Source organism: Haliotis cracherodii, unplaced genomic scaffold, assembly GCF_022045235.1.
Source record: "Haliotis cracherodii isolate W230 unplaced genomic scaffold, xgHalCrac1.p SCAF_1, whole genome shotgun sequence".
Taxonomy (NCBI): Eukaryota; Metazoa; Mollusca; class Gastropoda; order Lepetellida; family Haliotidae; genus Haliotis; species Haliotis cracherodii.
Genome location: NW_027266264.1, coordinates 3,402,241 through 3,418,730, shown reverse-complemented (window position 1 = coordinate 3,418,730; position 16,490 = coordinate 3,402,241). Strand labels below are relative to the sequence as shown.

At 37.5% G+C, this 16,490-nt stretch overlaps 1 protein-coding gene across 3 annotated transcripts in view; it reads right to left on the bottom strand.

The window, feature by feature from the left end:
- Positions 1–429: 429 nt before the first annotated feature.
- The window catches only part of LOC139471499 (ATP-binding cassette sub-family C member 4-like), a 58,519-nt gene continuing 42,458 nt past the window's right edge, over positions 430–16,490 (bottom strand). For all 3 annotated transcript variants that reach the window (XM_071253858.1, XM_071253874.1, XM_071253865.1), the window contains 10 exons: positions 16,144–16,223; positions 14,654–14,804; positions 13,738–13,968; positions 13,163–13,263; positions 12,302–12,493; positions 11,455–11,610; positions 10,987–11,076; positions 9,425–9,597; positions 8,812–8,917; positions 430–8,044 (listed from right to left, as the gene is read on the bottom strand). In XM_071253858.1, coding sequence (XP_071109959.1) covers positions 7,352–8,044; positions 8,812–8,917; positions 9,425–9,597; positions 10,987–11,076; positions 11,455–11,610; positions 12,302–12,493; positions 13,163–13,263; positions 13,738–13,968; positions 14,654–14,804; positions 16,144–16,223 — 1,973 coding nt within the window. In that variant the 3' untranslated portion in view covers positions 430–7,351. The remainder of the gene's footprint in view (positions 8,045–8,811; positions 8,918–9,424; positions 9,598–10,986; positions 11,077–11,454; positions 11,611–12,301; positions 12,494–13,162; positions 13,264–13,737; positions 13,969–14,653; positions 14,805–16,143; positions 16,224–16,490) is intronic.

Genomic DNA, 16,490 nt, shown 5'->3' with positions numbered 1-16,490 from the left:
AGTTACCTTGGATTTTGTTATCAGTTTTCAAAACAGGTAGGCAATGATACATTTTACCTTGAAACATTAGCATTAGTCAGCTAATAATGAAAAAGTCAGAGAGTAAAGTATAGATTTATTCCCAAGTTATCTGTAATTCTGTATAAAATTCACTGATTTTGTTTCAAACTGATTAATCACCATTTGAATAAAAGGCACTAACCATTCTTACAGATGGTGAAAATCCAACACATCTCCAAATCACAACTATTGAATGTCAGAATGCCAAAGTTGAGTTGAGTTGGGTGGTGGTACATGTCCTTGTTACATGGATAGTCATGTTAAAACTATTAAGAAAAGATAGTCCTTAAGATAAAAGCTCCTTTTGATAGATGTAACATCATGCAAATTAGATGTATACTCCCAATCAAACTATTAACATCACAAAATAAGTATAGTTTCATTTGGTAAAAAAACAAGAACAATTGGTGATGGTGCCAAATAAAGAGATTATATCTGTTCATCTTGTTCCACAAAGTGATTGCTACACTGGGACGGTCCTGAGTCTATGTTAGTGCATGGGAGATATGACAGTCCTAAATGTCTTGGCTGTGGAGTGAGGCTGTGGCCCTTCATACAGATGGACAATTCTCTTGGAAACATGACGTTGTTGTGATTGCATATAGAGCTAAACCATACTAAATGAAACAGCTTTAGTCTTTAGATAAAACATACAAGAGGATAATAATTAGCACAACATCTGTATGCATCAGGATATATATGACTAGAGCAATAATGTTGTGGTGGTGGGAATTTTTCGAGTAATACTTTCATTATACAATGTTATGAATGCAATTGGGTGGTACTCTGTGGTAATTTTGTCATACACTTGATCATACTCCTCTGTGGTGTGAGGTATTTAGTTTGGAAGTTTCCTATTGTGCTACAAATGCATTCTGATCAAGAAATACATTCAGGAAATATGTGTCGGTTCAGGATCAGCCTCCAATAGGATTAAAGTAGAATCCTGAAAAGTGTTCTTAAGTAGAAGCCTCAATAAGTGTACTTACTATCAACCCCTAAGGTCTACCGGAACATAGGCCATAACATTAAACCTCAAAGAACAAACATAAATGACTGTAATAAAAAAGTTAAACACACAGCTGAAGATCCATATTACAGTTCTTGATAGCAAAGGTATTAAGATTGTTGGAACTTCAGTTCAAATTGTAGAATGGATCACAATGAAATCCTATTTACTCTGCTAATAGTAATGTAACACATGTTAAGTGTTCTGACGAAATGGAGTGTACTGTTTCACAACCATGATTTCATCCAGGGTTGTAATATCTAAATATTGTAGTCTTGAGAAAGCACACATGTGTACCTGTACAGATATACACCTGTACAATTATACACCTGTACAATAATAATGGAACAGACATGATGAAGATTATGAAATAAAAAATGAGCATAAACATCACAACATATTGTAAATGTGGTTACTTGAGCAAGAGCTGTGGAATATCTTGGATATGTAGACTTTGGTTAAAGATATAATGTATACATAACAATGCCAGCACAAACATATCCTGGATGGTTGTTCATTATCAAATGATATCAGCAGGAAATACTCCAATTAACAGTGCTTAGGAACATGCGTAGCTTTAATAAATTTCATGAGCAATGTTCATAAACAGTTTTCATAGCAGATGGTTGTAAATAAGCAAAATGGAGAAAATCAGTGAAATGACTATTTTGTTTATACAGTTTGATGGAAGAGGAAATTGTGGCATTTAAATATATTTGAACTGTTGACTTGATGTACCTATCTCCTACCTTACTGTTGGGCACAGGGGTTGCCATAGGTGAAAGATTTCTCTTCTCACACAAAGGAACCAGGTTTGATTCCTCATAATGTGTGAAGCACCTTTCTGTTCTGTTTCTTACAGGTACCCTATCCAGCTACAGTCACCTATATCAAACTTAGATGTGTGATATTTTACACTTGTACCGACAAGACAAACATTGTTTTGGGCAAGGGTACTGTGTACAAAATATTTATCATATATTAATTACCCTTATGTCTATGGTACAGCAATGTTACATCACATACTTAATGCATTTCATAAATGTGATTGTTACATATCCTGCAGCCCTGTGATGGTACATACTGTTTGAATATGTTTGTTTGTTTGTTGTTTAATGCTGCACTCAGTAATATTCCAGCTATGTGACTGTGGTCTGTAATTAATCGAGCATGGACCAGAAATGCAGTGACTGACATCATGAGCATCGATCTACGCAATTGGGATACAATGACATGATTGAACCAAGTCAACGAGTCTGAGCACTTGATCCCATTAGTCGCCTCTTACAACAAGCATGAGTTGCTGAGGACCAATTCTAACTCGGAACCTCACGGGACATTGTCTGATTAAAATGATAACCGCAGGATCTTGAATTATTCTTGAAGACACATTGGTATGTAGAATGAGACATCTGGAATGAATAATCTCTTGGGTAAGAAACATTTATGGATGAATCTGAGTATTAACCTGATCCTTTTCCCTTACAAGTCATCACGAGATGAAAGTACCGGCTCCGGACACTTTCTTGTGATGAAACATGGAACAGTTTTGACAACACCTATCAACGGATTCTCAAATGTATGGAAACCAAAACTTGGTTCTTTCAGCACAAGGCACCATTTCACTGTAGGTTGCTACGTGTGTAAAGCATACTGAAGAAATATGGAATGGTTTTATTGTCCTACTCTTGAAGCAAACTCACCATCAGTTGAGTCTATGTCCAACTTGATTTCATGAGAATAACAAAAACAAATTGCTTAGAAAATCCCTAAATATGAGAAAGATCCACTTTGACATTAATTTGCTATGTGTAAAGTTTAATGATGAAATACTAAGTGGATTTTGACTTGTGCTCTGGAAAAAACATGAAACAGGAAGACAAATGGACATGCTGATCACAAATATTGCCTTATGTCAAACATTTAGAAAAGTTCATGCCATAAATATAAGTGAAATTCAGAACAAGTATGTTTCTAATCGATCTGAGCCTCAAAAAGGTCATGGTTCAAAGATGTGTCATTTTCAAACTGATGGAAGACACACACTGCATACATTCTCATTACATGTCAAATTATCACTGACTTCAGTAGGCACTGGCTCCTCATGCATGATACATGAATGTGTTTAATGCATAACTGTCATGAAAGGTCAAACATCTGTCTCCTGACACTGTCTTGTTATATTCACTTATTGCCATATCATGCATACTTTTATTCACTGGGCTTGCCAAGAAAAATCATTTGAACACATCAAAGACCACATGCCAGCATGGCACCTTTCTGAGTTAGCAGTGCATGTTATACAATATTCTAAGAACAGTAAATACAACATACATCACAGGCACAGGTCATTCACTACCCATGAACCTGTCACAGGGTTCAGCGACATAATAAACCACAAGGAATCTCAGAATGTTCCAGCTAACCTTGCATATTCAGGGACAATCTGTTTCTGTTATGGCAAAAAGCATTTTCAAAACATGTGGTTTCAAGTCATAAAAGAAGAAGACCCAAAATGTTTCAACAATTGATGAAGATACTATTATAAAGTTATTCATAAACTGTGTAACCATTAAAGAAATAGTCTCCAGTAAAAGTCCTCATCATTCAAATATAGGTTCTTCACTCATAACTGAATCAGTTAGTGTCTATATGATTAACCAAGGAAACCATGAATAATACATACATATATATACTAGAAAAATAATTTTGTATTTTACTGTTTCATACACAGAGTTATCTAACCGGATGACTGAAGGGCGTTACAAATATTAAATAGTACAATCCCCTATCACAACACTTTGGTAGTGCATGAAACAACCCAGATAAGTTCTTTCTTTTATTATCCAATAACCAATAATATAACAGGATGTGCAATTGCTACCATATAAGATGCTTTTTAATGGTGTCTTCCCAATATGATTATTTCCAATAATGAATACTGTCTCAATACACATAGTTCATGGTTCAGTGGCTACTACTTACAACTGCATATGAATGTAGATAAGCTGGATTTTGAGAACCAGGAAAAAGATTCTGTAGAAAGGCGTCTATGTAAGGGTTACACTTTCATAGACCCTATATATGTTTCTAGGTGAGTTGGAACAGTCATTAAGAGATAACCTGGTATAAAATGTTTTTTTTAATTTTGGAAATTCATTATTTGTTGTAATTTTATGCCAAAATATGAAAACGCATTATTACATCTTAACATACAGTTTATCTTTCAAATTCACCATCCATCATGAAATTTGGTGCTGAGTTATCAGCTACAAGTTTAAGAAATTTTAAATGTACTCTTTCAATAAGGTTTATTCAAAGTTCCAAATTTCTGAACATTAAAATTTACATCAAAACATTATAATCAGGGCACTCATTGTGTCAAATGTCAACATAATTCAAAAGGCAATTTCATATTTTGTGGTTTCCTTAATCATGCAAAAATAGCCATTTTCCGCTGACACTTATATTGCCATTGTGAATACCTGAACAGGTTTCTCGGTAAGGTATGCTCTGTGATTGCTGTGAAGAATACTAGAACAAATAATACATCCAAAATAAGAATATCTCTCACAAGACTTTGTTCATGTATATATGAGCTGAGAACAAATGATGACGGAAGTAGTCCATTATTCAAGACGTAGGCTCATTTTATCCATTCAGTAGTGATAATGGTAAGAGTCATAATGGGAGAGAGAGCCTTTTTAATAAGGTCCACTGTGACAATAAGCACATAAGACACTGATATAAGGCACATCTTGGCCACATCAATATCAAGCAGGAAATCCTCCCTGGATGAGGGGGTAGATCTGGGCGTAGCCTGTTGGTGGGGTTGGATGAAACACATTTATTGGGTTAAATATTTTTCAACCATGACTTTGAAAAATACTGATTGGTTACTGAGATATGTCAGGTCACAATAACATACTCATAAAAGGAAATGACAACAATTTCTGCATGGGGCTATAGTTGAAAGCTTCTGAATGTCAGCGTAATTCCTAAGTCAATTTGGGTAAAAAGAGCTCATTTTGGGGTGAAAAAATGTTAGGTGTAATTATTCATAATAACATGCTTTGAAAATCTCATCTAGTTTCTGTGGATTACAATTTACAATTGAAAATGATGATAATCAGGGAATAAAGGATATAATCTCACTTGGACTCTCAGTCAGTGCCAGCTAAACTACATCTCTTCATTTGTGGAATGTAAGTGTAAATAGATGCAAGTAGAGATCGGTAATCACAAACAGGTAATAGATCACGGTAAAGAATCTGGTTAACAATTGTAAACAAATAGAAAATACAGGCATAGATGTGATAAAAAATGTACGAATGAACTCCTCTTCAAAAACATCTTAAATTGTACATGACAGTAATATTAAAAAGGGGCACACTGACAATAATTCCTTATACAGGAAGACACATGGACTACCATTAGGATGGAGAGTCTCCACATCATGTACCATGAGGCTTCATTTAATGTAAGTGACACCCAACATTATAAGGCCAATCTTGTAGGAAGGTATAAGACACTTAAATATATTAATCTTTAGATCTAAATAATATTGCAACAAATAGAATATTTAATGGTTGTGCCCTGGACAACAAGGAAATATGGCACAAATATCTGTGTATTATGATTTGATTGTCATATCTCCTTTGTCCTCATTTTGGCAGTGTCATGAAACAGCAGCTACTGGTATCAACATTTCAGCTTTATCCTTCCGAATTAAGTATCTGTAACCGGACACAACAGTAACTTTACTCTACTATATTCTGAAGTCGTATATATTTTTTATCAGTATATATTAAAAACAGTCAGGTCCATGACTAATTGTCTTTGAATACCTTGACACCTTGCAAACATAGCTCACAGCATATCTGCCTCACACAAAGTTTCTAGCATCACAAGAAATGTCACAAAACAAAAGATATAAATATAATACATAATTCTGTTATTTCCTTACAAAACATGATCCTGGAAGACTCATTTTTATCATATTACTTTATCATATCTAAACTCACTCCCTAGGAAATATAACAATTGGGGTATAAATGTTCAAAACTACCATAAATATTGAGCAACATACAAGCAGTATTCGCGCAGAGTAATAACAAAGTGTGCCACTGTCCAGTCCAACATTATTAGGTTTAGTATTAGATACAGTGATTTCTAAAATATTTGGGGAAAACTCCTTGAACTTCTCGAAACAATAAGGAAGCTCTTTCATGGATGGGGCACTTTCGATATATATCCTCAAACATAGCTTGGTTCACCAGGTATACTACCTATTTGTAATAATACTCTGGGTAACTTCTATCATTGGCTATTCATTAGATAGGCATCATGATGTGCATCACAAAGGTAATATCATTGCCATGGACATGGAAAGCCATGGAACATCTAATACATACTTAGTGTGGCAAATATAAAAATTTAGTAGACAATTTCAAATTCAGTGGCATATGTGGTCTTTAGGCGTGACTCAGTTCTTTAACATTCTTAGAATGGAATTACCATAACATTACTTATCATGCAAAGGCACAAAGTTAGGAATTCAGGAGGAAGATGTAAACCAACCTACTGTAACCTGTCTGAACAAAGCCCACCATGTGTTTTAGATTGACAGGGACTTGGGTCATGACCCATGAAAACACAAATATAGTTCTGAAACATGTCTTATATTTGTTAAAGGAAATGAGCCACTTGACCAATGACAACTCCAATTAAGCTGACTCTGCCTTTGTAAACAGAAACAAATAGTTTGTCTTTCATTAGGACATAATGATCTTTTAAAATGTACTGATATGGTAAAAATTACCCTGGAAAAGACGCATAATGAGAAAACATCATAGCATAACGTTTGCAATTCTACTAGACATCAGGATACCATCAGCGTAAGCCAACCTGGCTAAGACTAGTGCTACTTTTACCCTTGACAATAAATTAATATTTTAAAGCGTGGCTATAAGCCTGAAATAATGCTGATGCAACTCACTCACTTGAAGTAAAGCACCCAATAAACAATTCAATGACACAACATGGAAGAGCTTATTACAGCGGCACCTTTTGTAATTGACTTGGACATAGTGTCACCTACTTTACATTCATCACTTAAGAGACCAAACAGAAATGTGATGAAAATGGAAGCAAGGCACTGTTTGACTGGACAGGAATATTTTGAAGCATCTCCTCCTGGTACCTGGCTCATCACAGTTGAAACTCATATACCATAGGCATAAACCTTCACACTGGGATCAGAGTATTTTCAATAACGTATCCTCAGCAAAAAATAATCTTCTGGTCATCGGAATCCTCCCCTTCTCTGTGCTTCTCAAACAGCCCTGTAATAATGCGAGGACTCCCCTTGGGACTGAGTGTCCGGCTCCCCTCAGCTAGAGGGCTGATGGGCTTCTTAATGGGAGACACCCTTCCTCCTCGGCCATCACTCACAACTGGAGATTCTTCTAATGTGTGTTTGTCAGGACTGTGTGTAACTAATGGAACTATTTCTTCTCTATCATTTCTATCAACTATATCACTTTTTGAAGGAGTCCTTCTATGTACTTTGGGGCTTTCCTTTGCAGGACTGCTTTTCACGTGTCGGATTTTACGATGTGGTTTTGGACTTGATTTAACTGGGGTGGAATACCTTCCATAGAGAGTTTTTGAGTTTTCAATGGTGTTGAGAGTTGTTTGACTCGTGTCCAAACTGTTTTTGCTCCTCATTAAACTGTCTTTACTTCTACGAAGATCCTCACGACTATTTCTGAAGATTTCTGTGGCAGATTTTACTGCCTCTTCCAGTAGCATGCTCGCTGATGCCCTCTGGTGGTAGGCCAGCTCAGCTAGGGCATGTAACTGCCTTGCCTGTTGTTTCCCAAGCTGATCTACCAGTTTACAGAAGTAGCCATCTTTATGAAGGAGCAAGTTGTATGGGATGTCAAATTCCTTTAGCTCTCCCTCGTCAAGGACCTGCAGGATATATAGGGAATATATGACATTATCACTGTCTTTGAGCGCTAGCATGTGATGTGTGTAACTGTAACTAATGAAAAAGACAGCATAAATGATCAACTTTCATAAGGATAAGATATATAGATGAACAACTTCATTATCACGTTTATTACAAATAGGAGCAATGTTTTGGTGTAGGCTCTAACACCGTCATCACTTGCTCACATCGCTTGTAATAAAGAAGTTGTTCATCCATACATCTTATTCTTACTTAGTGCTCCAACTTCTCAATGCCTCTCAAAGAAGTGATCAATTTCTGTATTACATAAAGTAGTCTCGGTGTAGATTTGAACACCATAATAAAGTGAGCTGTCACTTGAGGTTTACTGCTATAGGATATGAACATGGGGATACAAAAGATTTCATTTGTAACAAAGGTTGAGACAAGGACCCTTTGACATTCATGCTTAATATTTTAGCAATGTTGTTAGAATCTAGCATAAGGAAATACCTATCAAAGTTGTAAACATGCTTTCATCATCATGTTTTCTGAAATTATTACAACTCCTGGGCCCACTTGCACAAAGCGATCTTAGCGCTGCGACTATTGTAAGCCTATGTTAAAGTATGGTAGTTACGATAATTTTAGTGCTAAGATCACTTTGTGCAACTGGGCCCTGAATGTATAACAATATGATTTTAGTGGTCTCCTGGACTGAGCCATATCTTGAGGTGCAGATATTTACTGGTTGCAGCATTCACTAGGTGACCTAAATATCACCTACCATAATTCTATCACAATCCATGACAGTGTTCAGTCTGTGAGCTATGGTGAGAACTGTGCACTCACGGAACTTGGCCCGTAAAACTCTCTGGATAAGTTGGTCTGTCCTGAAAACCAATTTAGATGATTGTCAAAGATGACTGAAAGACTTCATTATCTGTTGGCACATGTAGACATACCAAAACCCCATTGAAAATGGATGGTTAGATAATTCCTTTTCCTTGAGCTGAAACCATATTGTTGCTATTCATATATTTCAAGCAATGTTCAGACAAGGCAAGTAAAAAGGCAGCTAACATAGAAATGGTTTGCTTTTCAGAAACTCCCCATTAGTCAAGCAGTGACCTCATCAGTATCTATCTGTCTATATTTTCCCTCCCCAAATCAAACATGCACCTGCTAATGTCCTAGAGGGAATACTGCACCTTTTATATCTCTGTTGACAATTCTGTTGTTCTCCTGCTAATCTTGGATTTAATATCTGTCTAGTGAGAATCCTATATCTATTGTTTTTGTGAGAATCCTATATCTATTGTGAGAATCCTGTATATACACTGTTCTTGTGATAATCCAGCACCTACTCTAATTCCAGTGAGAATCTTGTATGCACTTACTCATGGTCGACATGAGCAGTCGCCTCATCCAGGACAAGTATCTTGTTGGCAGCCAGCAGAGCTCGGGCTAAACAGACCAGCTGTCTCTGCCCCACACTGAAGTTGTGTCCAGATTCTGCCACGCCCATGTACAGGCCCCCAGGGCTGTCCATAATCTTTGTCTTCAGCTGAACCTGTGCATCCGCAAACAACATGATCATCATATATAAGGTCAACTCTACAGCAGTGTCTGCATCCTGATTCCATACACAACATGGTCATCATATATAAGGTCAACTCTACAGCAGTGTCTGCATCCTGATTCCATACACAACATGATCATCATATATAAGGTAAACTCTACAGCAGTGTCTGCATCCTGATTCCATACACAACATGGTCATCATATATAAGGTCAACTCTACAGCAGTGTCTGCATCCTGATTCCATACACAACATGGTCATCATATATAAGGTTGAACAGTTGTGTCTGCATCCACAGCAGTAGAAACTAACATTTTTACTCCACTAGTCCTTATAATGATTACACATAGCAAAATCCTTAAAAATGGCAAATTTCTACTAGTCCTTATGATACCTTAACTATGGGACTGGTGCCAATTTCTCCTGCTCATCCACCTACGACATGGTGGTCATCATATAAAAAGTCTACATTACAGTGTGCAGCACACCTGAGTCAACTAGCCCCAAATCTTCCTTTGGCATCCTTTTTAGAGGTTCTTAGTGATGACATATAAATTATCATTAGCTGAGTATATCACTCAGAGTGAAGTTTTACTAGATTGGGCCTTTGAGTGGTGGCAAAAGTCACCGACTGACAAAATTCCCAATCAATTCTTCTTATTTGGTATTTAGTACCATAGTCCTTATATTCACACAAACTTATCCCAACAGTTAACAGTAAAGGTGTTTTAAACTCATTTCATCTTGTCGATAAGAGTGAAATATCAGTAAGGAACAAAAATTTCATTATGGCAGTTATTCTAACAATATGATATCTCTTACAGTCACATTCCACTGTGTAATCTACAAAAGTATATATTTTGACTGCAAACATTTTTCATAAAACAATGTGTAAATAAACTGAACTGTGTGTACATAATTTACGAGGCAAATATGATTTAAATTTGATGATGGTCCCTGCTCTAGTGTCTATTACAGCATAAACTTATATCAAATGTAGCCCCACAATGTAGCGCCATGATCATTCACTTGGGGATGGAATCTGGCGCTTCCTAAATGGACTTCTTATCTTTTATTAGAGATTCATTTAGTATTGGTTTGATCCCCCAGTCATCTATATGTCAGCCATATCATCACTTCCTGCAAACAATCAAGTCAGGAGCAGACAAACCAGTGATTGATATCATGAGCAATGCCATCAGGGTACAATGCCGAAGTCATTGAGCATGACCACCCAATCCATATGGTTGCATTAGCAACTAGATTCTTTTTTACTCTAGAATTGCCTAGGATTAGCAATTCAATATCTAAGAAACGGTCACCAGCAGATGAACCAGTTTGCCTCAGAAATAAGGCCCCAATCAGCCATAAACTGTTACCTGTTCCAACACCTCCCACAGCCGGTCGTCTGTGTAGACTTCCAGGGGATCGAGGTTCCGCCGCAGACTGCCCGTAAACAGAACAGGGTCCTGACAACAGACAGAACAAATTTCCCAATATTTCTTCAAAACATATCTAAATTGTTTTGCATCCTCATAGTGCAGATAATTTTACTCTCACATACTTGGTTTTTATTTCGCAGTTTGCAACAACATTCTTTCACATTTCACAATTATCGGCATAAATTTTTCCTTGAATGCTCTCGAAATTGAATTGAAAATTACATCACAAAACATATTTGTGTCAGATTAAAAAATCATTCTTATTACCGGGTAACTGATTTACACGTAAGAAAAAAGTATTTTACAGAAGTATTTCAGTAATTGTAGAGTTCAAAAGATAAAATTCGGCTGACAATATGGACATTAAAATGCCAGACTTCTCTACAGCTTGTTGAACAACCAGACCTGAGGAATGACTGATATTTTCCCCCTGAGTTCAGTGAGGCCAATGATGTTGACATCCATGCCATCTATCCACATCTTTCCTTCAGGTTCAGCCAATCGCAGGAGAGCTGCGAGGAGGGAGCTTTTACCTGCGCCGGTACGGCCGACTATGCCAATCTGAAATTATACAATCAGTCCATGCTGTAAACTCTGTCACATTTTGTATATAGACATAGAATGGAAACCTGAGCTCCTAAACAAAATAGTTCATGTCAATCACTGGTCCAGGCTTACTTATTTACAGACCACCCGGAATATTGGAGTGAGGCATTAAACAACAAACAAACAAAGCCTTTCAAGTTAACAAATATAGTCCTCGCCATGTTCAATGGCATGTTATATAATATCATCAGAAAATATAATAAATATACTTTTTATAGAATGTTATTTTATATTAGATCTTCTAGCTTTAGATGTACTACATGAACAAATAGTGCGCCATGCTTTGTGGTGTATACTTGACATCTTTTTGAACAAATGACAAACAAGCAGTTATACTTAATATAGCTGATATCTTAGAACGCCTACACAAATCATGAGCCCAGCAAAAACTAAACATCTATCAACATAGTGAAGTGATTTTTCACTCTCTTCTATGCATGCTGTTACTACAGGTCTCCGTTTCTGGCTCTTTCTAAAGGTAACTAACTGTCTTAATTAGGTTCACGTTCCAAGCCCACTACAGCCACATGGCTACCTTCAGTAGTAAAGAACCAAGGCTTCAGGTGCATACAATATTTAAACACTGACATGCAGTGTTCTTCATTCATCTTGGTTGCATGTAATGAACACCAGTTTTCCAACTTACTTTCTCCTTGCTCTTGATATGAAAGTTGATGTGTTTGAGAGCGTAGGGTAGATTGTCCTCATATCTAAGACTGGTGTCACTGAATGAGATTGTCCCCTGCATTGGCCATGTATCGGGAGGCGGTCGATCAGACTCCATGGGCCCTTCCTGGGCCAACTTGTTGTACGACAGGATCCGCTCTACCGAAGTCATCTTGAAGGAGAGTAAGAAGGCATGGAGGTCAGTGAGTTTGATTAATGCTGCAGTGAACATTATGTCAGTTATACATCTTGTGGCAGAAAGTGATGCAGACTAGAGATGCATAATCAGTGCAAATCTAAAATTCAAACCAACGATCAGCAGATGCTGTCACTGATAAGAGATCCAATTCTACAACAAATTGCAACATTTACTTTTGTCCTTGTGTTTTGTTTGTTGTTTATCACTGCACCCAGCAATATTCCAGCTAAATGACAGCGGCCTTTTAATAATTGAGTGTGGACCAGACAATCCAGTGATAAAATGGTGAGCAACGATCCATGCTGTCTGTGTACAGGCATGCTATCAACCGAGTCTGACAACACGATCAAATTTGGTCGCCTCATATGACCAGCATGGGTTCCTGTGGACCTATTATAACCCATACTGATGACATATTTACATCATGCTTTTGAAAGATTCAGGATATGTGGTTAAAGACATCTTTGTTCCAGTTTTACTGTAGTAAGTTTATACACCATGATGCAACATTTCAGTCAGGGTGACAAATAAATGAAACAGATCAATACTTACCAAGAACTGAATATTTGCAAGCAATTTAAAAGTACTTGAAATGATAAGTAATCCGTTGAATCAATACATAGGCACATCACTAAAACTTACGTAGTTTTCCACTTCAGCTGTTATTCTCATGAGAAATTCAAAAGGTTCTATTATGGCTGTGCAGTAAACCAGTGCAAGTGACAGCAAACCACTGGACACAGCTGAAAAACAGGGAGGGTACATAACTAAGGCTGCCAATTATCAAGCTATATTTCACTGTTTTTTGTATTCAATCTTAATACTTGTGATCAATAAACCTTCTTAGATACACATAATGAGTGAGTGAGTGAGTGAGTGAGTGAGTGAGTGAGTGAGTGAGTGAGTGAGTGAGTGAGTGAGTGAGTGAGTGAGTGAGTGAGTGAGTGAGTTCAGTTTCATGCCGCTTTTAGCAATATTGTCATGTCGGCAGCTGTAAATAACAGTCTGGACCAGACAATCCAGTCATTGATATTGTGAGCAATGATCCACTTCAGGGTACAATGCCATGCCATCAATCATGCCATCAATCATGTCAGCAAGCCTGACCACACGATCCACTAAGTCGCCTCTTACAACCAGCATAGGTTGCTTGAGTCCTATTCTAAACTGGAATCTCTACAACAGAACTGGAATAATAAATAAACATATTGACTTACTGTCTTTCAAGACAAGACACACATAGATGACGATGTTGAAGAAGACAACCATGACGAGGACGGATCTGAAGCTGTACCAGCGGAAGGAGGAGAGGTATGTGAACCATGCACTGGAGTGGATGTTCACATGCTGGTCAAACTCATGCTGAAACTGGTCCTGTTTGTTCAGTGCTCGTATTGTCTGCAATCCCAGGATTGTGTCTGATACGTGGGAATACAATGGGCTCCTGACTGGAAGGAAACAAAATATGCTCTCATACAGATTTATGGAAGTGTCACAGTTTGTTTTTAAGTACATTCCAAGTCAGATATTAGGTAATTCAAATCTATCTGTGACTTCAGTCACCATTAAATATGTTTCTACTTGTACACTCAGCTATTAATATTCCATATATTAACAAGTTACAATCTACTGAAAATGATCCTGAAAGACGATTTCAGGTCACTAGAAAAAGTTCCCATTGCACATTTACATTCAGGTCCAACTGTACATTCAGGTCCCACTGTACAGTCACATTCAGGTCCCACTGTACAGTCACATTCAGGTCCCACTGTACAGTCACATTCAGGTCCCACGGTACAGTCACATTCAGGTCCCACGGTACAGTCACATTCAGATCCTGATGTACAGTCACATTCAGATCCCGATGTACAGTCACATTCAGATCCCGATGTACAGTCACATTCAGATCCCGATGTACAGTCACATTCAGGTCCCACTGTACAGTCACATTCAGGTCCAACTATACAGTCACATTCAGGTCCCACTGTACAGTCACATTCAGGTCCCACTGTACAGTCAGTCACATTTAGGTGTGTGCTATTTGGTTGAGAACTAAGAAATTACTTGTCCCTGATCACAAATAAATTGAAATATGATTATCTTTTATCTGGTGGCCTTACAAGTAAATCATACCATTTGCTTCAATACGCTTGATATCACGGGTTGTCTGAATCGCATAGAATCGGAGACAAAAGATGATGATTAGAGCCGGAACCAGGGCGATGAATAGCCAGGGTGCTATTATACACACAACCAGAACAGCAGCAATAATAGCCAGGGTGTGCTGAAATAGGCAAAGCCCATCATACAACAAAACATATGACAAAGACATTAAGACTGAGATGACATAGGCAGAGTTTGTACGCCAGTAACCATTGTTATACAATTACTATCTCGGATGCTTGCAGTGTAATCAAGATGAGACCAGGCAAACCAGTGTGTCTGAGTGAGAGAATTGATCAATGCTGACCACTGTGACACAACAGCCAGTATAAGTTGTTTTATACTGCAGTCTATACACAACCTGTAGGTAATCAAGTCTTGACCAACAGATCATGTTGATACCATATCCAACTCACATATCCTTGTCTGCTAAATATTTCAGTATGTGGTATTGGCTTACTGTAAATCTTGAAATTAACCCGAGCATGAATTAAATGCAATGATGCTAGTGGTCCTTGCTCGCATTGATTAGACTTCGCACAACTTGGGATAGCAGAATTACCAACTTGAATCTAAATGCAAATAACTATATATTCCACATCACAGTTTATTGAACAGCAGTTGAAGCAAGTATATAACAATGTCTCTCAAAATAATGGAAATTATGCAATGGGCATCTGGTGAGTTAACATCGCTGTTTGGATTATGGGAAGGATGGATTAAGGTAAGGACATCAATTTCATTCCACTTGGAAATGGTAGAGTCGCATTTATATTGAGGTCGCAATTTTGGTTAGAGGTCAGCAGTCATATTAATTTGGAAAACACATTAATTTCAAGATTTACAGTATTCTGTCCTGGAATCTCTTGGGGTCAAAATGAGTCCTGCATTAGGTTTCATACCATGAGCTAGAGGCGAGTGGTACAAAACCTAGCGAGGGATACATAGAACCACATCTACTCCAAGTGATGCTGCTACAAGTAACAACAAACTTATCTTCATGACATGTTTCAAACTGCCATTGCAAAAGAAAAAAAACAAATTGAAGAGTGATAGGAAACAGATGAGCTGAGGTTTACTTGTGCTGTGTCATGACTTTCATTGACTTGTAAAAATCAAGCACCTTTTTGCTTCATAGTGGGGTGAAAGCAGTTTCTCCTCCTGGTAAAAAATCCATGTTTTCTTCATGGCAGGGCATAAGGGATTTATTTTCACAGTTGAATAGTTGACTCCTGGAATGTCAAGCTCAGTATACAAGTGATGACTTGTCATTTGACATATTCACTATGCCTAGGTGAAGACAGTGTAAGATCTAGACTTGGCTGTCAAGTGCAAGGAAGGATAAAATGGCTGCAGGTCTGCAGATCCAATGTTCCATAGATCAACATTTGCCTAGACACCAAACAATGTTTTTACATATATGAGAGTATGCATGGTATGTCTATGCCTTGATATATTACCTGGCTTGTGGCATAACATAGTCTGTTGAGCAGATTGTCAACAAATCCCAGATCTCTTGAGAACCGATTCAAAATCCTCCCTGTAATGGACAAACATGAGGAGTATAAGCAAGTGTATTAGCTGTGTACAGTCAGCAACAAGCAGATGATACCTGCAGGTGCCCCTGCTTTTAGATTTTGTTAATTGAGTTGATCTTACTCACTGGTATTAGAGTGAATGAGTTGAATTCAATGCCACTTTAGACAGGTCTTCTATTAAATCAATGCCAAGTGTGGGAGGAAGCCAATAACAGACTCGGTCACAGGTACTAACCAGTCAAGTGAAACAAGCCAAATGTGTGTTGTAC